General features: G+C 46.7%; 1 protein-coding gene across 2 annotated transcripts in view; it reads left to right on the top strand.

Annotated features, from left to right (window-relative positions):
- Positions 1 to 24,111, top strand: part of LOC121450569 (exopolyphosphatase PRUNE1) — a 37,742-nt gene that overhangs the window by 2,138 nt on the left and 11,493 nt on the right. The window contains exons 2-6 of one of the 2 annotated variants that reach the window (XM_041655675.1): positions 12,316 to 12,408; positions 15,168 to 15,370; positions 17,080 to 17,264; positions 18,704 to 18,862; positions 20,563 to 20,657. In XM_041655675.1, coding sequence (XP_041511609.1) covers positions 12,316 to 12,408; positions 15,168 to 15,370; positions 17,080 to 17,264; positions 18,704 to 18,862; positions 20,563 to 20,657 — 735 coding nt within the window. Of the gene's footprint in view, positions 1 to 12,315; positions 12,409 to 15,167; positions 15,371 to 17,079; positions 17,265 to 18,703; positions 18,863 to 20,562; positions 20,658 to 24,111 lie in introns of those variants that run through there. The other variant, XM_041655676.1, reaches the window with a different exon arrangement.

The following is a 24,111-nucleotide window of genomic DNA, read 5'->3' as shown; positions in this document are numbered from 1 at the left end:
GACCTCAATACAGATGGTTGTGAGCCACCATGTGGTTGCCGGGAATTGAACTCAGGACCTTTGGAAGAGCAGGCAGTGCTCTTAACCACTGAGCCATCTCTCCAGCCCCCAGTGTGATTGTTTTTAAAATGGTCTTAAGTAGCCCAGGCTATCCTTGAAGTCCCATTGTAGCCCAGGTTGACCTTGAACTTTTGGTCCCCCTGCTTCTACTTCCCAAGTGTTGGGATTATAGGAGTCTACTATGATGCCCAGCTTGGCTATCTTTTTATTTGCTTAATTTAATTTATGTAAGATCTCACTATGTAACTTGATACTATGTAAACCAGACCAGTCTCAAACTCAGAGATCCACTTGCCTCTGCCTCAGAGTGGTGGGATTAAAGGCGTGCACTACCTTTAAATGACAGACTTGCACATTTAAGTGCATTACCCATGGATTCCAGGACTGGAGATACAGTGATGGTCACCTGATGTGGGTGCTAAGCCCTTTGTAAGACTGGTATGCGTTCCTTAGCACTCAGTCATTTCTTTAACCCTTTAAAAATTGTTGATTTAAGTTTTATTTATTTATGCATTGGTGTGTTGGGGGCCTCAGCCGTGCAGTGGACACATGTGGCAGTCAGAGGAAACTTTGGGTAGTCTTCTCCTTCTGGCAGATGGGTCCCAGGATCAGACTCCGGTGGTTGTGCTTGGTGACTTCTGCTGAGCCACCTTATCCCCTCCCTTCTTCTTTCCTTCTTTCTCTCTTTCTCTTTCTTTTTTTTTTTTTTTGGTTTTTCGAGACAGGGTTTCTCTGTGGCTTTGGAGCCTGTCCTGGAACTAGCTCTTGTAGACCAGGCTGGTCTCGAACTCACAGAGATCCGCCTGCCTCTGCCTCCCGAGTGCTGGGATTAAAGGCGTGCGCCACCATCGCCCGGCTCTCTTTCTCTTTCTTTAATTCCTTTCTTTCCATTTGTCCGTCCTTCCTTCCTTTTTTTCCATAAAATAATGGGATTTTCATCATAGCATTTGCACACGTGCGTGCGTGCGTGCATGCGCACACACACACACTTAGACTTCATTCTCATTTGTTCCCCTTCGTTGCTGGCTCTTGTTTTTTGAGACAGAATCTTGCTCAACAGCTGAGACTGCTCTGGGACTCTTGGTCTTTTTGTCTCAGCCTTCCAAGTGCAAGAAGGCATCAGAACCCACATGGTTGTAAGCCACCATGTGGTTGCTGGGAATAGAACTCAGGACCTTTGAAAGAAGAGCCATCTCTCCAGCCCTGAAAGTTTTTTGTTTGTTTGTTTGTTTGTTTAAAGACTTACTTTTGAAGATTTTGGAAAACATTTACTTACTTTTTAAATTTATTTTATTTATTTATTTTTGGTTTTTCAAGACAGGGTTTCTCTGTGTAGCTCTGGTTGTCCTAGAAGTCACTCTGTAGACCAGGCTGGCCTTGAGCTCACAGAGATTCACCTGCCTCTGCCTCCCTGAGTGCTGGGATTAAAGGCATGTGTCATCACTGCCTAGCAAGTTTTCTTTTTAATCATTTGTGTGTGTGCGCGTCAGTGTAGGTGCCTTTGGAGATTAGAGATCTCAGATTTCCCCTGGGGCTGAAATTACAGGAGGTTGTGAACAAGCCAATGTGGGTGCTAGAAATGGAACTCGGTCCTTTGCAAAGGCAGTAAACCCTTTTAACTAATGAACCATCCTTTCAGTTCCTAAATGTTTATTTATTTGTGTGTGTGTGTGTGTGTGAGCGCACGTGTGCATAAAGGTTTACTTATTTGTGTGTGTGTGTGCGCACGTGCACATGCATGTATATGTGTCTCAGTGTATGTCTGTGTACATGCATGCATGCATCCAAGGAAGCCAGAAGAGAGTGTTGGATCCCCTGGAACTGGAGCTATGCAGTTGTGAGCCGCCTGACTTGAGTCTTGGGAACAAAATTTCTGTACTCTGGAGAGCAGCAAGCACTGTTAACTGCGGTGTCCCCAAACACTAATGCAGAGTGTTTATGACATCATGCTAAGTGCTGTCCTGTTGGAGATTTTCCAGCATCATGTTCTCTTTCCCACCAGTTAGTGAAAAGCCCTTGGACCTGAAACCTTACCCAAAGCACGAATCTTCTTACCAGCGTTTACCCTTGTTTTGGTTAGGGTTTCTAGTGTTGTGAAGAGACACCATGATCATGGCAACTTTTGAAAATGAAAACATTCTATTGTGGTGACTCACAGTTCAGGAGTTCGGTATGGTAGGCCATGGCCGCGTGCAGGCAGACAGGGTGCTGGAGAGTAGCTGAGATGAGTTGCCTACATCTTGCCGGCAACAGGAAGTGGCCTGTGACACTGGGAGTAGCTTGAGCATAAGAGAACTCAAAGTTTGCCTTCACAGTGACACTCTTCCTCCAACAAAGCCACACCTCCTAATAATGCCACTCCCTCTAGGGGCCATTTTCTTTTTTTTTTTTTTTAAATATTTATTTATTTATTTACTTATTTATTATGTATACAGTATTCCTTCTGTGTGTATGCCTGAAGGCCAGAAGACGGCACCAGACCTCATTTCAGATGGTTGTGAGCCACCATGTGGTTGCTGGGAATTGAACTCAGGACCTTTGGAAGAGAAGGCAATGCTCTTAACCGCTGAGCCATCTCTCCAGCCCCCTCTAGGGGCCATTTTCTTTCAAACCACCACAACTCTCCTTACTCCCCCAACACCTGCCCCAGATCACAGCTCATCTACACTATTAAAAAATTTGGCAGTAGATTTGACTTCTCCAGTCCCACACTATCCCAGTTCTTTTCTGTATTCTTCCTCCAAGGATCTGAATCTAGCTCCTTTGTGAACCTGTGTGCTTCCTCCTGAAGGTGACTGAGCCTTAGAATCCTCTCGGCACACAGCCTCACTAGGTGGGAGTGAGCTGAATGTGAGATCCTAAGAATATTAGCTTTTAGGATTGTGACAGTATATGCCTAGGGGAACCAGTAATTTTGATTCTGTTTAATTATAGAAATATTACATAAGAAAAACATCGACACACAAAACAAATATGAAGTGAAAAAGATAAAGGCCTTTTTTTTTCATTCCTGTCCACCCAGTTCCCCCGGAATCTGTTAATGTTTCCTTCTTTAAAAGGAATTTATGCATGTGTGTGTGTATATATATCTATGATTATCTGCCACATGCGCCCTTGGAGTTCAGAAGAGGGTATTATTAAATCCCCTGGAGCCATTGTGAACCACTCCATGTAGATGCTAGGGACTGCTGAGCTATCTCCAGTCTCTGTTAATGTTTCTTGTATAAAGAGATCCTAATCCCAGCCTGGTCTGTGTGCAAGTTCCAGGACGTTAAGGGCTACACAGAGAGACTGTGTGTCAGACAAACAAGAGTTTGTTTGGAGGGTCAAGCATAGGAATGCAGCTACACGCACACCCTTGCCAAAGAGCAGTCTGATAGAGAGGGCTGTTCTCTCCGAGGGCCAGTGTGTCTTCAGGAGGGCTGTATGTGGGACGGAGAGGAGGAAGCTGGACCCTGGCCTAGCAGCGTGGGTCAGCAGAAGTAGTCCTGGTGACCAGCGGGATGATGGATGTCTCGGCCAGGTCACCCTCACATCTGCCCGTGTAAAGAGAGACGAGATTCAGACAGACACACCATTGACTTCTGTGGGCGTTGTGAATACTTGGCTCATGCGCAGGCCAGAGACAGCTGATAATGCGGCCAGTTCTCCTGCAATACCATATTTTTAGGATGTGACACCAGAAAACTTTTCTGCAGCCTCTGCCACAATGACAATAGCTTGGTCCACTTTAGAGAAATCTGCGTAGCTGGGCATGGTAGCTAAGACTGAGGTGAAAAGATACCACGTTAAAGAATAGCCTGAATTACAGAGCAAGCTCTGGGCCAGCCTGGGCTGTGTTTAAAAAAAAAAAAATCAGAAAGAAGCTGGGTGTAGTGGCACACACCGTTAATCTCATCCCTTGGGAGGCACGGACAGGCGGATCTCTGGGAGTCTGAGGCCAGCCGGGTCTACATGGAGAGTTGTAGGACAGCAAAAGCTATATAGTGAGACCTTGTCTTGAAAAACAAAACTAGGAAAGAGGAAGAAAGGCCTGTTTTTGTTTTTGTTTTGTTTAGTTTTGAATGGGCTTCTATTCCTAGGACAGACTCCTCTTGCCCTTCCAGTGGGAAGAACTCTTTCTTTGGGGTGGGGCTCCTTCTCAGGCCTGAGGCTGCAGTCAGGAGTGGCTGCTTGTCCTTTACAGAGTCCTCTCATTTTCTTGGGGTAAGGAGGGTGGGGGCGAGGGTGTTGTCTGGCCTGCCCTTCCCCTTTGTTAATATTGTGTAGAGTAGCTAGCTGTCAGAACATATCTAGCTTCAGGGGTGAAGTGGTCTGTCTTTCTTTCTTTCCTTCCTTCCTTCCTTGGTTTGTTTGTTTTTGAAATGAGGTTTCTTTGTATTATCTTAGCTGTCCTAGAACTAGCCTGGACCAGGCTGGCCTGGAATCCACAGAGATGCACCTGCCTCTGCCTCCCTGAGTGCTGGGATTAAAGGCAGGTACCACCACCACCCTTTGGGGAAGAAGGTTTAGCCCTAAAGCCTCCTCCTGCCTGCCTTCCAGGGCAGAAAACAAACAAAGTCCATCAGGATGTGTTGTTTTAACTAATGGGTCTTTTCTTCTTCTTCTTCTTCTTCTTCTTCTTCTTCTTCTTCTTCTTCTTCTTCTTCCTTTTCTTAAGGAAAAAATGTTTTTAGATTAATTTATTTTATTTTATGTGGATGAGTAATCCCTCAGAGGTCGAAGAGGATGCCAGGTCTCCTGGAAGGGATGTTAGGGATGGTTGTGAGTCACTATGTAGGTGCTGGGAACTGAACTTGGGTCCTCTGTAAGAGCAAGTATGCTCTTAACCACAGTGGATCTCTCTAGCTTTACACTGATTTATTGAGTGTACACACACTCCCATACCACAGTGCACACTTGGCGGTCAGAGGACAGTTTTCAGGGGTTAATGTCCCACCATATGGGTCCTAGTGATTGAGCTCAAGTTGCCAGACTGGACAGCATACACCTTTACCCAACGAGCCATAATCTACCCCTTTCTTTTTTTCTGAAAGTTTTTTGGCTGGATGTGATGGCTCACACTTTTAGGACCAGCTAGAGGATCTCTCTGAATTCAAGACCAGCCTGGTCTGCAGCATATCGAATTCTAGGACAGTCAGGGCTACACAGAGACCGTGCCAAGACAACAAATTGGGCATGGTGGCACATGTTGCAGTCCCAGCACTTGGGCCGCAGAAGCAGCAGAATATAGAATCACCAGAAGCTCAGTTACCAGCTTGGCCTACGTAGTGAACGCTAGGTCAGCCGGGGATGCAGGGAAAGTGGGTAGGTTTGGTGGTACATGCCTTTGATCCCAGACAGAGGCAAGCGGGCCTCTGTGAGTTCAAGGCCAGCCAGGTCAACATAGCTAGATTCTGTCTTTTAAAAAAAGTGTGTTTCCTGTGGCTCTCGGATTCTGTTTCTTCCGCTGGCAGCTCGGGTTTCACATGCTGCTAAGTTTAGCTGTGTTCTCCTGAACTCTTCCTCCGGTTAGGAAACGGACACTGTTTGGCCCATGTTAGCTGGTGGAGGGGTGGGTTGGAGATGAGAGTTCCATGCTTTTCCTAATTGAAGAGGACAGAGCCGGCTGAGTTGGGGGCAGCCGTGCACCCGGGGGTCTTCATTTTCATGACGAGTGCCCTCTTCGCTCTCGGGGATCTCCCAGTGGGGCCTAAGCTGTGTTATGAATTAAGGCTACACATTCATGCGACGGTGTGGAGCCCCCTCAGTGTCATCTTTGCAGAGCACTGCAGCTGCGGGAAGCTGGGGGGGTGGGGGGGCGTCACTAAGGAGGGCTTCACAGGGGAGGGGCTTTTTAAAAGGTGCACCAGCTTGAGCAGGGAGGAGGAAGAAGGGGCGCTTCGCTTAAGAGGAGGCTCGTAGTGGATATCTCACTTAATCCATACAGTGGCAGGAATCAACCAGGCACAGCCTGACCCCCGTCTGGTGCTCTGCAGTCTCACTCGTAGTCCAGACTGACCTGGACTCTGTGTGGCTCAGGGTGGCCTCAGGGTTGCTGCAGTCCTGCTCAGTCCGCAGAACTGGGGTTAAAGGTGTGCGCCAACATGCCCAGTTTATCCTCGTTAAAAAAAGAAAAAAAAATAGCTGAAGCCAGGTAGTGATGGCACACGCCTTTGGTCGCAGCACTTGGAGGCAGAGGCAGGTGGATCCCTGAGTTCAAAGCCAGCCTGGTCTATAGATCGGGTTCCAGGACAGCTAGTGCTAAACAGAGAAACCCTGTCTTGGAAAAAAAAAAAAAACAACCTTATTTTTAATTATATGTATATGTGTGTCTGTATGTGTAGGAATGTATATGTAAACAGAGATGCCCCCAGAAGCCAGAAGAAGGCATAGGATCCCTTGGAGCTGGAATTACTAGCCATTTTGAACCACCCAATGTAGTGATTGAGAGTCAAACTTGGGTTCTCTTCAAAAACACTCATAAACCATTTCTCTAGTCCATAAAATAAAAAAAATTAAACATTTCCGTATATATTTTGTGGGGGTGGGTAGCATGTCATAGCATATCTGTAAAGGTCAGAGAGCAGCTTGCAAGACTCCAAACTCTTAGCCAGGCGGTGATGGTGCACGCCTTTAATCCCAGCACTCGGGAGGCAGAGGCAGGCGTATCTCTGTGAGTTCGAGGTCAACCTGGTCTACAAGAGCGACAGGCTCCAAAGCTATACATAAACCCTGTCTTAAAAAACAAACAAAGCAAAACAAAACAAAACAAAAAACTCCAAACTCTTTCCACCGTGGTGTCTCTGGGGTTTGAACTCCGGTTGTTGTGATTGGCAGCCTTTGCCCACTGGCCGTCTTCCAGCCCTGCCCTCATTTTTACATAGGACCCCATATCAAGTAAGAAGCAGGTTTGAACTGAAGTAGTCCGTGATTATCCAAGAAGTGTTCTGTTGCATCCAGAGACAGGATGGAGCGAAGAGGGCCTTGCAGGACACACACACATCGTGGCTTGGTGGGCGCATAGTCGAGGCAGTTCTGGGTCGCGAGGGGTGGAAGGGTCGGGAAAAGGAGCAAAGGCTGCAAATCTTTTGTCACTGCACCTCAGGTCTGGGGGGTTCTGCCTGGCGGAGCATTCCTACTGCCTACTTCTGGCTTTGACTGAGCCCCGGAGCTCGACGGCAGCCATTTCTCCTTCCTCACACAGTGGCTCTGGTCCCTTCCTTCTGCTTTCCTTTACCTTCCTTCCGAGCTGGGCACCTGACTGGCTGTGGTTTGGCCGCCTTGTTCCAGTTCCTAGAGCTCCTTCCTCAGCCTTTCCCCTGACCTCTTACCCTTTCCTCCGGGTGGGGCGCGTGGCCTTTCTGTTTACAACCCCTTCACGCTGCTGTGAGTCAGCCAAGTCAGCCGGCTCTGAGCCACTTAGTGCTAGAGTTTTCCTGTCTCTTTGGTCCACAGCCTTCAGGGTGATTCTCGGTATCTACAGACAGAGGGGCCTTTTCTTGTCTCAGAAGTCAAAGGAGATATTATGTCATATGGCCGGGGTCTTGGGTATAGAGTTACCTTACTGCTTTGGAAAAGAGTCTAGTGTGTGCCATGTCATGGTGGTTTATGTGTAGAATCCCAGCATTAGGGAGGCCTAGACCGGATGACTCAAAACAAAACATTAAAAAAGAAAGTTCGGGCCAGAGCGATGGGTCAGGGTTGCTAATCCCAGCTGTTCTTCCAGAGGCCCCTGCTTGGGTTACCAGCACTCATTTGGTGGCTAACAGTGGTCTGTAGCTGCAGTTCAGAGAGATACTCTTTGGTCTCTGTGGGCCGTGCATACATGTGTTACACAGACAAACATGCAAGCAAAATACCCAAACACAAAAAATAAAAATAAATCTCCAAAAATGATTTAAAAAAAATTGTGAAAGCCCAGCCCTTCTGAGGTGCTTTTGATATGACTGGGCCCACACTGCACACACAAACGCAGTGCGCAGCCATCCAGTCAGGCTGGTTGGTATATCTGTCATTCACACATTCATCATCTTACACTCCTGCTTTTTGTCTTTGTTTTCCCCTTCAAGACAGGGTCTCACTGTAGCCCAGGCTACAGGTCACTGTGTAGACCAGGTTGGCCTCAGAATCGCCTGCCTCTGCCTCCCTAGTGCTGGGATTAAAGCCCCGCTACTCCCAGCTCTTTTATTTTTACTTTGACAGTGTCTCCTGGAGCCTCAGTTGGCCTTGAACTTGCTTTGTAGCTGAGCTTCTCACCACGCTCTTACCTGGGAGGACAGGCAGGTGCTGCCACTCCGGCTCACAGTGTTGGGTTATTGGACAAGGACTTCTTTCACCAGGGCAAGCACTCTGTTACCTGAGCTGCGTCTCTAGTCCTGATGTGTTTTGTTGCTGTTTGATTGTTCCTTTGGCTCACATAGCACAGGCTGGCCTCAATCTCACAACGCAAGTGAGACTTCTGGCCCCCTGTCCCCATCCCGAGTGGAGTGAGGTCGCAGGCATGCACCACTACTGGTCCCCCCTTTTCTGTGTCCCCCTCCCGCCCCGTTCCCATCCCGAGTGGAGTGAGGTCGCAGGCGTGCACCACTACTGGTCCCCCCTTTTCTGTGTCCCTCCCCCCCCCCCCCGCCCCGTTCCCATCCCGAGTGGAGTGAGGTCGCAGGCGTGCACCACTACTGGTCCCCCTTTTCTGTGCCCCCCCCCGCCCCGTTCCCATCCCGAGTGGAGTGAGGTCGCAGGCGTGCACCACTACTGGTCCCCCCTTTTCTGTGTCCGTCCCCCCCCCCCCCCCCCCCCCCCCCCGCCCCGTTCCCATCCCGAGTGGAGTGAGGTCGCAGGCATGCACCACCACACCAGCTCATGGTTTGTTTCCTGAAGCAGGGTTTTGCTATGCAGTGTAGGCAGGCCTCTAACTCCCTGTAATCCAGTCTGGTCTCAGCTTCCTGGGATCACAGCTGACAAGGGGTTCATCCAAAAAAGTAATTAATTTATTTTGTGTATGTGTACCATGGCACACATAGTAAGGTCAGAGGACAAGTTCTCCTTCTACCATATGAGACCTGGAGATTGAACTCAGGGTTTTGCACTTGGCCTCAAGGGCCTTCACTTGTTAAGGCATTTCTCTGGCCCAAGGGTTCCGTACCCTTGAAGTAGGCCTACAGAAATGGGCATGCTAGACCCTGAGAGCAAACATCCTACATGTTTGCCCCAAAGGCCTGACAACCCCTGCTTTTTGTTTCTCTTGTGGTACAAATAAGAAATGGGGAAGAGAGTGGATTGCAAAAAGAAGCCTGTATGTGGGCTGGAAATATAGCTTAAGCTCAGTGCTAGAGCGCTCACCTAGCACACTCAACTCCTAAAGTGCCCTGGAATAACCCTCTGGACACTGAGTATGTATTACTCTCATTGGTTAATAGAGAAGCTGATTGGCCTATACTATAGCAAGGCGGGGTAAAGTTGGGGGGAGCAATCAAATAGGATACTGGGATGAAGAAGGGTGGAGTCGGGAGAGACACCAGCCAGCCTCTGGAGGAAGCAGGATGTGTAGAAAATGAATTAAGCCATGAGTCACGTGACACAGATTAGATAAGAAATATCTAATTTAATTTAAATGTCAGAGGTAGGTGGTAACAAGCCTGAACTCTCGACCGAGCATTTGTAATTAAGGCTCCGTCTTATGAGCGTTGGCTACTCTTGTAGAGGACTTGGGTTTGGCTCTCAGTACCCACCTGGTGGCTCACAACCATCTGTCACGTCACTTGCAGAGGTTCCCATGGCCTCCTAAGGTCTCTGCAGGCACCAGGCACATACATGGTTCATACATAGTCAGGCAAAACCCCTATACACACAGCCCAGGGTTCAATTTCCAACAACACATAAACTGGGCACAGTGGTACGTGCCTGTAACCCCAGGGCTAGGAAGGTTGAAGTAGGAAGATCAAAATCAAAATGTTGAGAACTGTTTGGATTATTTAGAAAACCCTATCTCAACAGTAAGATATATATATAGTTCAGTAGCAGGGTGCTGGTCCGGTGTGTGTTGTTCCCCAGCACCCAAATATCAGGTTATAATAATTCTTTTCTTTATAGACAGGGACTCATAGCCTGGACTGGCTGAAACTTGCTATTTAACTGAGGCTGGACCAAACTCTCGATTTTCCTGCCTCTACCTCCCAAGTGCTGAGAGTACAAGTTTGTGCCATTACACCCAGCTTGATAATGTTTGACGTGTGTGCACGCCTCCTTTGGCTGTTATAGAGACTAAATGATCAGTTAATTGGTGTAAAAGTATTAGAATAATGCATGACACCCTCAAATGTTTAAATAAAAATAAAACCAGCCTGTCTGCTATTGTAGATACTGTCGTCTAAATGTGTTTGACGATTTTGAAAGCTCGGGAGATTAATGGGAACAAGGCTAATGTTATCAGTTCTCTCTCTGTCTGCATTATCAGCACCTGGACTTGTCTCTCTCTCTTTCTTTCTTTCTTTCTTTCTTTCTTTTTCTTCTTGAGACAGGGCTTCTCTCTGGCTGTCCTGGAACTAGCTCTATAGACCAGATTGGCCTCAAACTCACAGAGATCCACCTGCCTCTGCCTCCTGAGTGCTGGGATTAAAGGTGTGCACCACCACCTGGCTAGCAGATGGACTTTTCAAAGTTCCATGCCACACGTGGAAGTACATACCTTTAATCCCAGCACTGGGAGAGGATGAGTTCAAGTCCAGCTAGGGCTCCATAGTGAGACCCTGTCTCAAAACAAAACACAGAAGTTCCTGGCTGAGGAGATGGCTGTCTAGTTAGCATTACTATTGCTGTGATGAAACACCAGGACCAGCCGGGCGGTTCTAGGCCAGCCTGGTCTACAAGAGCTAGTTCCAGGACAGGCTCCAAAGCCACAGAGAAACCTGTCTCGAGAAACCAAAAGAAAAAAAAGAAAAAAAGAAGCACCATGACCAAAGCAACTTGGGGAGGAGAGGGTTCATTTGGCTCATGCTTGCACATCACTGTTCCTCATTGAAAGAAGTCAGGGCAGGATCCTGGCGTCAGAGCTCACACAGAGGCCATGGAGTGGTGTCACTTACTGGTTAGCTCCTCATGGCTTGCTTAGTCTGCTTTTTTATAGAACCCAGGACTACCAACCCAGAGATGGCACCACCCACAATGGGCTGGGCCCTCCTATATCAATAGCCAACCAAGTTAGTTGAGGCTCCCTTCTCTTCAATGACTGTAGTTTGTGTCAAATTGACATAAAACGCGCCAGTACAGTGGCTGAATGAATAAAGTATGTATCGTGAGAGTGTGAGGGCAGAAGTTCAGATCCCAGAACACATGTAAAGTCCAATGCCACAATCTGTTGTCTTAGTGCACTTACAGCAAAGCCAGATGGACAGGAGAACCTCTGGAAATGTGTGGACCTGCAGTAGTGAGCAAGAGACCCTCCCTCAAAAGAGGAGGAAGGAGAGGGCCAACATCTGAGGTTGCCCTCTGACCTCTGCATGGCACAGTGTCTTGCTCAGACATACACACTTACGGGCACACCCAAATTCATTTAAATAAATAGGTGTTCAAGCCAGGCACCAAAACAAAAGTCCAGAGCAGGTCCAGCAGCAGCAGCCCCTTTACTTCTGTAGTCAGCGTACGGAGTGATGAGGGAGGCAGCTCAGCGGCTGAAGGTGCTTGCTTCCAGCCTGTAAGTTCCTTTCCCTGGACCACGTGGTGTGGCATTTGGAGAACAACTTTCCAGTGCTGGTTTTCTCCTCCCACCGTGTGGATTCCCAGAGCCCAAGTCAGGTCACCAAGCAAACACCTTCTCCACCGAACCTCTTGCCGACTCTAGATTTTATTTTCACCTTCATATCCAGAGCCTCTTTGCTTATTTCTTTAGCGTAGAAACGTAAAAGTTATTATTTTATTTTGAAAATAGGGGCAATGAGTGGCAAACCAGCCCTGATATCCTTGAAGGCATAACTGTCCATTACCAGAACATTCTGTCTCTGACTACAGTGAGAGCCCAAAGATGCGTAAGCAAACAGGTAATTGTTAAGTGTTCTGAGAGTTAATGCGCAGGGACAAGGTTGGCGGAGAGGAATAAGTGTCTTTCTGCCAACTGGATGTGTATAACTGCATAAAGACTAGCCAAGCCACGAGGGCCCTCTCTGCTGATCCCATGGCAGTACCGTGTCCTTAAGGGGTGAGAAGATGTCCGTGAGGCCCCACATGAGTGGGAGGTAACGGGAAAACACACAGTTTTATGAATTCCTCTTTCCCCTCCAGGAGTCTAGGCCTCTACATGTTGTGCTGGGCAATGAAGCCTGTGACTTAGACTCCATGGTATCTGCTCTCGCCCTGGCCTTTTACCTAACAAAGGTGAGTACCGAGAAACAGTCCCTTAGAGTGAAAAGATCTGGGTTCAAGACCCAGCTCTATCATTTATTACTATTTAGCGTTAGTGCTGGGCAGTGGTGGTGCACACCTTTAATCCCAATGTGCAGGCAGAGGTAGGTGGATCTCTGTGAGTTCAAGTCCAGCCCAGTCTACAGAGTGAGTTACAAGACAGCCAGGGCTGTTACACAGAGAAACCTGTCTCAAAAAACAAACAACAACAACAAAAATTTAGCATTGGCTAAACTGAAGTTAAGCCTCAGCTAGGTGTGATGGCACATATCTGCAAGGCCTTAGAAGTGGGAGACAAGAGGATAAGGACTAGACTATTTCATTTAAAAAAAAGAAAAAGAAAAAGGGCTGGAGACATGGCTGGGAGGAGCAGAGCTCAGTTCTCCAGCACCTATATGGTCCCAACCATTTATAACTCCAGTTCCAGGGGATCCAGTGCCCTCTTCTGACCTTCACAGGCACCAAGCACACATGTGATACGCATACAGCACCCAGGTCAGATACCCAAACATAAAATAAATCCATAAAAAAGAAAATAAACTTGGAGAGAGGTTGGGGTAGCTCAGTCAGCAACGGTCTTGCTATCTTGCTGTGCAAGCGTGGAGAACCGAGTTGGATCCCCAGAACCCACAGGAAAAGGTCAGGCTTGGCGGCACTCCCTGCTCATCCCAGCAGTAGGGCGCAGGCAGGCAAATCCCTGGGGCTCAGTGGCCACCGCTTAGCCTACCTGTTGAGTTTTGGACAAGTGAGAGAATTGTCACCCTGTCTGGTGGCAATTCTGGTGCCTTAGGAATGACACCTGAGAGTCCCCTGACCTCTATGCATGCTTAGGCAGGTACACCTGCACCTGTGCACAGCACAAGATGAATCAAGCCGGGCGGTGGTGGCGCACGCCTGTAATCCCAGCACTCGGGAGGCAGAGGCAGGCGGATCTCTGTGAGTTCGAGACCAGCCTGGTCTACAAGAGCTAGTTCCAGGACAGGCTCCAAAACCACAGAGAAACCTTGTCTCGAAAAAACCAAAAAAAAAAAAAAAAAAAAAAAAAAAAAGATGAATCAAGATCCTTGTCGAGTTCTGTATTAGTGTCTGAATGTATAAATCTGTTCTGAGAAATGTCTTTCTGTTGCTGTGAAGAGGCACTATGACTCCGGGAACTCTTATAAAAGACAGCATTTAATTGGAGCTGGCTTACAGTTTCAGAGGTTTAGTCCATTGTCACCATGGCAGGCAGCATGCAGACAGACACGGTGCTGGAGAGGAGCTGAGTTCTATATCCACATCCACAGGCAGCAAGAAGAGAGAGAGCCACTGGGCCTGCCTTGGGCCCTGAACCCTCAAAGCCCACCCCCAGTGACACACTTCCTCCTGTAAGGCCACACCTCCTAATCCCTCCCAAGTTGTAGCACTTCCTTGATGACTAAGCATTCAAGCACGTGAGCAAATGAGTGATTCTCATTCAAACCACACCAAGGGGTTTGCAAAACCATAAAATTATATTTAGCTTATTACTGAGTTCCTTATGGATCCCAATGATCTAGTAGTTGTCTTCTCAGATTAGCTTGCTTGCTTTTTTTTTTTCTTGAGACAGGCTTTTATTTATTCTACATTGACCTTGAACTCACAAGGCACGTGAATTTGTTTTGTTTTTTCTGAGATGAGGTTTTTGTGTTACAGCCTGGCTGCCCCAACTTGCTTTATAGACCAGGCTGGCCTTGAAATCAGAGATCCACCTGCCTCTGCCAACAGAGCACTAGGATTTAAGGCATTCACTACCGCCTCCCAGCTAACATGGAATTTTTAATTCTGCCTCTACCTCCTGTGTGCTGGGATTACAGGCATAGGCCATACTGTTGGGAATTCCTAGGCCTCTTGCACACCAGGTAAGTACTATACCAACTGAGCTACATACCTGCCGGTTCAGGTCAATTAAAAACCATTATTTTATGTGTATGGATGTTTTGCCTGCGTGTATGTCTATACACTATGTGTATGCCAGGTGCCCTCAGAATCCATAAGAGGGCATCAGATCCCCTGGAACCAGAGGTATAGATGGTTGTGAGCTGCCATGTGGGTGCTGGGAATGGAATCTGGTCCTTTGGGAGACCAGCCAATGCTCTTAACCTCTGAGCCATCTCTCCAGCCCCTCAGGTTAACTCTTAATGGAGGGCTGATAATCTCTTCCCTGTACCATGAAGTCTGTATGCAGGTCTTTCCCATAAGTCAACTTGTTGATTTCCGTGCTATTGCTGAGGAGGACAAGAACCATCCTCTCAGAACAGTAGGGTACAGCTCAGTCATAGAATGTGTGCTCCCAATGTTAAGCTCTGGGTTTGATTCTCCAGTTTAAAAAAAAAAGTCATCCTTTTATTTTTATAGATTTGGTAATTGGTTCAAAGGCGGCAATTGCTGGGCGGCAGTAGTTCGTGCCTTTAATCCCAGCTCTAGAAGGCAGAGGCAGGCGGATCTCTGTGAGTTCGAGGCCAGCCTGGTCTACAGAGCGAGTTCCAGGAGGACAGCCAGGGCTACACAGAGAAACCCTGTCTCAAATAAAATTTTTTAAACATTTATTTATTTAATAAGTGTGTGGTGGTAAGTTACCCCAGGTCATGTATGCTTTGGACTGTTTTTTACATATGTGTGTTAGTGAGTAAACCCAAAGCCCAATCTTGCTACTTAACTCTTCCTTGCTGTTTCCAAAACCTTCTGATGTCTTCTTTTCAATTCCTTACTAGACCGCGGGGGCAGGAGAGATCTTTATACCGGTGTTAAACATAAACCGTGCTGAGCTTCCTCTACGCGGGGACAATGTCTTCTTCCTCCAGAAGGTTCAGATTCCAGAGTCTGTGCTGGTTTTCAGGGATGAGATCGACCTCCACGCACTGCACCAGGCTGGCCAGCTCACCCTCATCCTTGTTGACCATCACGTCTTACCCAAGTAAGTGGGCGGAGTGGTGGGGGACTGAGCCAAATTAGTGGGCGGAGTGGCGGAGGCGGAGCCAAGTAAGTGGGCGGAGTCAAATAAGTGGGCGGAGTGGTGGGGACAGAGTCAAGTCAGAGGACGGGGTGGGGGGGATGGAGTCAAGTAAGTGGGTGCTCATCCTGCATTTTAGATTCGTGGCTGACACAGAAGGAAGGGGGTTTGCCTTCTGGAGTCTCAGAGGCTAATTTTTGTTGTTTTTGTGATTTTTGTTTGTTTGTTTTGTGCAACATTGACTGGCCTGGAAATCATTGTGTATTCCAGTCTGGCCTCAAACTCAGAAATCCACCTGCCTCAGAAGCTAACTATAATTAATGGGTCATATCCAGTATGAACAACCTATTAAAATAATGTCATTTCTCTAGTTATATAATGTTTATGATAGAAAGAAATAAAAATACCTAATGAGTTCAATAATTGAAAATACCTTAGATCTGCCTTTAATGTCCGAACCTTTTGCTGTTTTGAAACACAGGAATACTATGTTCTAGTAGACTCTAGAAATATCAGTCAGTCTGTTCAACAAATGTGTACATCTATAATAATTCCACTTCTAACTTAGGACTACAAAGCAACATAAGTATGAAATTTGCTATTCTTCAAAATGCATGGTTTTTCCCTTGAGCACACTGTGGTTATAGCAAGAAGTGGTGGGTCCCTGAGGGCATCCGTGAGTTTATTCAGTGAAACCTTTTTCTGAAGTGGTGAAGGTGGCCAATCTCATGAATCTTTCCATCAGGAAGAGACAGTAAGCAAGCAGATCATCACCGTGGATGCTGGAGGGAAGTGGTAACTGTCACACTGAGGATGCTGGGACTTGATGGACTAGACATGGACTTATCTCATTGCACTGGAGGGAAACTGAGGGCCTCAGTCTATAGAGGAGTTGGCCCTTGAGCCTAGTCTACAAAGAGAACTTGGTGTTTGTCCCCTGCAGGGGTGGGAAGGTAGCTGAGAGGAATTAATGGAAGCGAAGCCAGGCAGGCATGAAATTGCACACTGAATTGGGGAACTGGGAATTGTTTTGTGCAGCTGACATTAAATGTGTCGGAGAGGTAAGCCGTGAATTTATGCGACCGAGGTGTGTGGGGCGGATCATGGAGGCCGCATAGGGCCTTTTGAGAGTGTAGACTTTACTTTTAGGTAGCAGAAAGTTTGTGGATTATATTATTCCAGATCCTAACAGAATAAAGTTTTTTATTGTTGTCTTGTTTTTGTTTTTAAGTAAGTGATCATTCAGGAAACATTTGAAGGTTTAATGAGCCCTGGTGAAGAGCCAAAACAGTCTAGGGGCTCCAAAGGGTGTAGCACAGGGGTGGGAAGGAAGGCATGGATGGGTAAAGCCCTAACCTGCTGACCTAGTGGTATTTGATTGTCAAGAGAAGAAGGTTTTCTGTTGAGTATCAGAATGGACACTCAATTGGAACGGCAACCTAAAGGACAATGTAGACATTCATAGCAGACGCTTCACAGGGTTTGTTGTTTAAATGCCATTTCAGATGCCACATTAAAGAGAGTAGAGAAGAGTGAGGCGGGGGTAAAAGTGACCTCTATGTGTTTGCCTAAGGCGCCCACACCTTTCTTTGCGGTGGAGACTGGTTCTGGCATCTGGAGTGCTCTTACGTTTCTCTCTCTTCCTGTTTTCTGTGAACCACCGCCCTCCCCAGAAGTGACGCTGCTCTGGAGGAGGCGGTAGCAGAGGTGCTGGACCATCGACCAATTGAGCAGAAATACTGTCCTCCCTGTCATGTTTCAGTTGAGCTGGTGGGGTCCTGTGCTACCCTGGTGGCAGAGAGAATCCTCCAGGGGGCGCCAGAGATCTTGGACAGACAAACTGCCTCCCTACTGCACGGTAAGGGATCAGTTTTGGGTTAGGACCTGATTGGTTCCTTTGCTCCCTTCCCACACAGGGAGCGTGAAAGTCTAGCCGCTTGCAGCCTTACTTGTAACTGTGAGCTAGAAGCCATCCCTCATCACAGAGGGCGAGGGGTCGCTTGCGGTAGTTGGGCATTTTTCTCACTGCCTGGGGATTTGTGTTGGAGACCATGGAAAGGAAGCACAGGGCAGCTGACCTTGGCAGTTCCCTCTGGCCGCTCTGTCTAATAGAAAGAGGACTCGCGGAGAAATAGGAAACATCCCACCAGGAAGCGGTTGTGTGTCTGACAGCTCTCCTCACCTTTTCCCTCTCATTTTTCCACCAGTTGTGTGTGTGCTGAGACTAGATTGTCCGAGGCAGTCTCTTCCAGTGTTAATAGCCATGATATCTGTGGTGGAAGACAAAACCCAAACACAGAGGGAAGTAGGCGCAAAGCTTCATCTGTAGCCAAGCAGCTATTTAAATTCATAGCTACTGAAAGAGGGGAATCTGTTTTTCCGTGGAGTGACTTTAGGTATTATCAAACACTCTTCAGGGCAGGCTCCATTCTTAGGAATAGTTAGCCAACAAAAACCCTGGGTTTTTGCTTTTGTATTTTTGTCTTTTTAAAAAAATTTTTTTTAAATTTTCACGTGGACATGCATTTTGCCTGCATGTATATCTGTGCACTACATGTATGTCTGGTACCCTCAGACACTCAGAAGAATGGCATTGTTGTGAACTGCCGTATGGGTGCTGGGAATTGAACTTGAGTCCTCTGGAAGAGCAGCCAATGTTCTTACCTGAGCCATCTATCTCTCTAGCCCCTACCTGCTTACTTGAGAGAGAGAAAGAACATGCAGTTGGGTGGGTAGGGAGGTGGAAGCAGAGCTGGGGAAGGGAAAAGAATATTAAATTTTCAAAGAATAAATAAAAATGTAAAAAAAATCTGTGATGGAATTTGGCTTACTGAGGAGCTGGATTCCCCTGAGGTTGTGAAACCCACAAGGCCCAGGATGCCCAGGCTTCTTTTTATTCTATTTATTTACTTTTATGTGTGTGTTTTGTCTGCATATATATCTGCATAATGTACATGCCTGGTGCCTAGGGAGGCCAGAAGAGGGCTTTAGAGCTCCTGAGCCTGGAGTTGTCAGCTGCCGTGTTGGTTCTGGGACTCTGTAAGAGGAACCAGTGCTCTTCACCGCTGAGTGTCTCTCCAACCTCAGGCTTCTTGTCCACTTTCCCAGGCTCTTCATTGTGTTTCACTTTGGGAGTTCACACTTAGGGCATGGTCAGTCCAAGTGTATTGTCTGTTCTCATGGTTTGCCCTGGCTGTACTCTCTAGATTGTGTCTATTGGGTTTGGAATTACATGTGTGCCGGTGGTTGTGACTTGCTCACAGGACTCCTGTTCTTCCATATCCCTTCCCTTCGTAGGTACCATCATTCTGGACTGTGTCAACATGGATGCAAAAGTTGGAAAGGCAACCCCAAAGGACAGCAAATACGTAGAAAAGCTGGAGGCCCTCTTCCCAGATCTTCCCCAGAGAAAGGACATCTTTGATTCTCTGCAAAAGGCAAAGTTTGACGTCTCGGGTATGATGGATTTCCTACATGAGGAACTCAGTGGGCAAGCTTTGAACATGGCATCTGGAAAGGTGTCAGAGCGATGTCAGAGCGTTAAAATGGTTTACTCTGTACACCAGAGAGAAGCAAGGGGCATCATGGCTGCCCATGAACGATCAGTCATCTGCTAGGTTATTCCATCCTGAGTTTGGAAGAGATAAGAAGAGCTGGGGATGGTAGCCCATGCTATACTCCCAGCATTGGTGAAGCCAAGGTGGGAAGACAGAAGGTTCAGGGCAACCTGCACTACTTAATGAGTTGAAGGACAGCATGGTTTATAGAAGAAGACCCTATCTCAAAAAGTGAAAGCTACATAGAAAAACCCTGTCTTGAAAAAAAAAATAAAATAAAAGGGACTTAAAAAAAATCCAAGACTAGCTGAGAAGTGGCAGGTGTACACCTTTAATCCCAGCACTTAAGAGACAGAGGCAGGTGGATCTCTGTGAGTTCGAGGCCAGCCTGGTCTACAGAGTGAGTTTCAGGACAGCCAGGGCTACACACAGAAAACTATGTCTTGAAAAATAACAAATAAATAAACAGACAAATAAATAAATAAATTTAGTCCCAAGGCTATATGCATAACCCAAATGGGACTTGATGGCTAGGAAAAGGGAAAAGAAGGAAGTAGGTGGTTAGGAAGGCAGGTGGGCCTGGGGATACTGGGGGGGGGGGTAACTATGATCAACGTATTATATGAAATTCTCAAAGAATAAAAATTGTAGAGTCCCAGTCTAATCTGAGAATGTAGGCCATAAATAACATATATGGGGGGTAAGTTATCAGAGCAGGAGCCGTGTGACTGGAGAAAGAAGAAAGGACAAAGAGAACCAAGGACTCCCATAATCTACCTGTTGGCGTAAGAAAAGCAAAAAAAGGAAGCAGAAATGTGACACGTACTTTTAGGAAGTTAAAAGAAGACAGAAAGGAAGAAAACCCCAGGGCCAAGGATGTAGCCAAAGAGCAGGCCCCACCCAGCGTGCACAAGGGCCCAGGTGTGACCCCCAGCAAAACCAATCAATAAAGAAAGGGTGATGGGGACAGGAGGAGGCTGGGGAAGAGGTAAAAGCCTGTTGTGTTGGTTCTGGTTTTTCGTTTGCTTTTTTGAGGTGTTGTGTTTGTTTTAATGAGGTGGTCTCACTGTGTAGCCCTAGCTAACCTGAAACTCACAGTATAGACCTGGCTCGTCTCAAACTCCTGACTCCATAGCCTTGGGATAACAGTGTGCACACCACACCCAGTAAACCACCTCTTCTTTGACCCTTCTGCAAAGTCCCTTACTCTAAAGGTGACCATTCAACTCTTCTGACCTGATTGTTACCATCTTTTAAATTTTTTATTTTTTAATTTATGGGTGCTTTGCCTGCATTTTGTCTGTGTACTATGTACATGTCTGATGCCCTCAGAAGATAGAGAGGGGCATCAGATCCCCTGGAATTACAGTTACTCAGTTTTGAGCTGCCGTGTGGGTGCTGGGAATTGAACCCTGGCGCTCCGGAAGAGCAAATAGTGCCCTTAGCTGTTGAGCCATCTCTCCAGCCTGTGACCTGACTAGTCAAGTGATCCCTTCTGTAATTACGTCTTCACTTATTGCTCCTGTTTTCCTCGTCTTCCCCTTTATGGTGTTAGGCCACATCCCCTCTCTGACTCCTAATTTCCTGTCTCTTTTCTAGGCCTGACCACTGAGCAGATGCTCAGAAAAGACCAGAAGACCATCTACAGACAAGGCACCAAGGTGACCATCAGTGCAATCTACATGGATTTGGAGGTAAGAGCCAACCGCCGGTGTGAACGTGAAGGGAGCATCTTTCTTCATCCACAAGACTTTGCCCTTCACTCCTGCCCACTGTGGGCTGCCTTGGTACCTCTCCACTTGTCCCGGTGTCCTCTGGGATTCTCCACAGCCCATCACCTCTCACTGTGCTGCTGTCATAGCCTGGATACTAGCTTCTCTGCGCCCACCTCAGTTTTGCATATAATCAGTGATTTTGTATATATGCATTTTTTTAAATATTTATTTATTATGTATACAATATTCTGTCTGCGTATGTGTCTGCAGGCCAGAAGAGGGCACCAAACCTCATTACAGATGGTTGTGAGCCACCATGTGGTTGCTGGGAATTGAACTCAGGACCTTTGGAAGAGCAAGCAATGCTCTTAACCACTGAGCCATCTCTCCAGCCCCCGATATATGTATTTTTTAAGAAGTACTTTAACAGGGCTAGAGAGTTGGTTCAGTGGTTCTTAGCATTGTTAACTTTACAGAGGACCTGAGTTCAGTTCTCAGCACCCACATAGTGGTTCACAGTGATTTGTAACTTTAGTTCCAGGGACTCTCGTGCTCTCTTCAGACATCTATGGGCCCCAGACACACACATAGTAGTACACTTATATAATGTAGGCAAAACACCATTCATAAAGTAATCTAAAACGAAAATATATATATATATATATATATATATATATATATATATATATATATATTCTAGCCATTAACAGCTGAGCCATATTTCCAGCCCTTTCAAAATATTTTTAAAATTACATTTATGCCAGGCATGGTGACACATGCCTTTAATCTCTGCGCTCTGGAATCTCAGAGGTAGGCAAATCTCTGAGTTTCAAGCCAGGTGGGGCTACAGAGTGAGACCCTTTCTCAAAACAAAGCAGAGTATTTATTGGTGTTTGTGAGAGTGTGTGTCCTATAACACACTTACAAGGGCCAGAGGACAACAAGCAATAGTCAGTTCTTTGCTTCTACTATGTAGATTTTGAGGGTTGAACTCAGGTTGGCAGCAAGTGCCTTTACCCACTGAGCCATCTGCTTGGCCCTATTCATGTGGTTTTCAAGACAGGCTGGCATGGGACTGTGTAGTCTAGACTGGTCTTGAATTCAAAACAAGCTTCCTGCCTCTGCGTAGACAGAAACGGCTCAGGCATATTCCTAGCTAACTCTTATATCTTAAATTAACCCATTTCTGTTAATCTATGTGTCCCCATGAGGCTGTGGTTTAATGGTAAGGTTTGGCGTCTTTCTCCTTCTGTAGCTACATGGCGTCTCGTTGGCTCTGCCTACTCTCTCTATATATCTGTTTGGATTTCCCACCTGACTTTACTCTGTTAAGCCAGTGGCCAAAACAGCTTTATTCATCAACCAATAAATAGGCAGCACAAATGCAGAAGGACATTTCACATTATCTCCCCTTTTCTGTCTGATTAAAAAGGAAGGCTTTAACTTTAACATAGTAAAATTACATCTACAAAATGGCCCCACGTTGGGCGCCATTAATAAATGGAGACTACAATTACATTTTGCCTGCCACCCAGACCCAAATAATCACACATAAACTATATTAATTACAACACTGTTGCTGGGTGGTGGTGGCGCATGCCTTTATCCCAGCACTCGGGAGGCAGAGGCAGGAAGATCTTTGTGAGTTCGAGGCCAGCCTGGTCTAGAAGAGCTAGTTCCAGGACAGGCCCCAAAGATACAGAGAAACCCTGTCTCCAGAAAAAAAAAATTCCCTTTATGGGCTGGAGAGATGGTTCAGTGGTTAAGAACAACAGATGCTCTTCCAGAATGACTGGGTTCACTTCCCAGCACCCACATGGCAGCTCACAACTCTCTGCACCTCCAGTTCCAGGGGACCCAACACGCTTGTACATGACATACTTCCAGGTAAAACACTATTGCACAGGAAATAAAAATGAATAAATTGTTTAATGCCGTGGGACAATGGTCCTTAGTATTAAAAGAAATTAATTACAATACTGTTTGGCCAGCAGCTCTGGCATATTCCTAGCTAGCTCTTTTTTTTTAATGTTCCCTTTTTTATTTATTTATTTTTATTTATCTATTTATTAAAGGTTTCCTTCTCTTTCCCGCCACCACCTGCCACCTCCCTCCCCTTCCCCAACCAAGTCCCTCTCCCCCGTCAGCCCAAAGAGCAATCAGGATTCCCTGCCCTGTGGGAAGTCCAAGGACCCCCCACCTCCATCCAGGTCTAGTAAGGTGAGCATCCAAACTGCCTAGGCTCCCACAAAGCCAGTACGTGCAGTAGGATCAAAAACCCATTGCCATTGTTCTTGAGTTCTCAGTAGTCCTCATTGTCTGCTATGTTCAGCGAGTCTGGTTTTATCCCAGGCTTTTTCAGACCCAGGCCAGCTGGCCTTGGTGAGTTCTCGATAGAACATCCCCATTGTCTCAGTGTGTGGGTGCACCCCTCGCAGTCCTGAGTTCCTTGCTCGTGCTCTCTCTCTTTCTGCTCCTGATTTGGACCTTGAGATTTCTGTTTTTCTTTGGGTTCTCCTTCTTATTTAGCTTCTCTAGGATCACTAATTATAGGCTCAATATCCTTTATTTATGGCTAGAAACCAAATATGAGTGAGTACATCCCATGTTCCTCTTTTTGGGTCTGGCTTACCTCACTCAGGATAGTGTTTTCTATTTCCATCCATTTGCATGCAAAATTCAAGAAGTCCTTATTTTTTACTGCTGAGTAGTACTCTAATATGTATATATTCCATACTTTCTTCATCCATTCTTTCATTGAAGGGCATCTAGGTTGTTTCCAGGTTCTGGCTATTACAAACAATGCTGCTATGAACATAGTAGAGCATATACTTTTGTTGTATGATAAGGCCTCTCTTGGGTATATTCCCAAGAGTTGTATTGCTGGGTCCAGGGGTAGGTTGATCCTGAATTTCCTGAGAAACCGAAACACTGCTTTCCAGAGTGGTTGCACAAGTTTGCATTCCCACCAGCAATGGATGAGTGTACCCCTTTCTCCACAACCTCTCCAGCAAAGGCTATCATTGGTGTTTTTTATTTTAGCCATTCTGACAGGTGTAAGATGGTATCTTAAAGTTGTCTTGATTTGCATTTCCTTGATCGCTAAGGAAGTTGAGCATGACCTTAAGTGTCCCCACAACCGCTTCCCATTTCCCTCCCCCTCCCCCGATCAAGTCCCCCCCCCCTCATCTGCTCGAAGAGCAATCAGGGTTCCCTGACCTGTGGGAAGCCCAAGGACTGCCCACCTCTATCCAGGTCTCGTAAGGTGAGCATTCAAACTGCCTAGGCTCCCACAAAGCCAGTACGTGCAGTAGGATCAAAAACCCACTGCAATTGTTCTTGAATTCTCAGTATTCCTCATTGTCCGCTATGTTCAGCTAGTCCGGATTTATCCCATGCTTTTTCAGACCTAGGCCAGCTGGCCTTGGTGAGA

This window comes from Microtus oregoni, unplaced genomic scaffold (genome assembly GCF_018167655.1).
Source record: "Microtus oregoni isolate MIOR12 unplaced genomic scaffold, Mior012 000007F_ref0000211, whole genome shotgun sequence".
Lineage (NCBI taxonomy): Eukaryota > Metazoa > Chordata > Mammalia > Rodentia > Cricetidae > Microtus > Microtus oregoni.
This window is presented reverse-complemented; position numbering and strand designations above follow the sequence as displayed.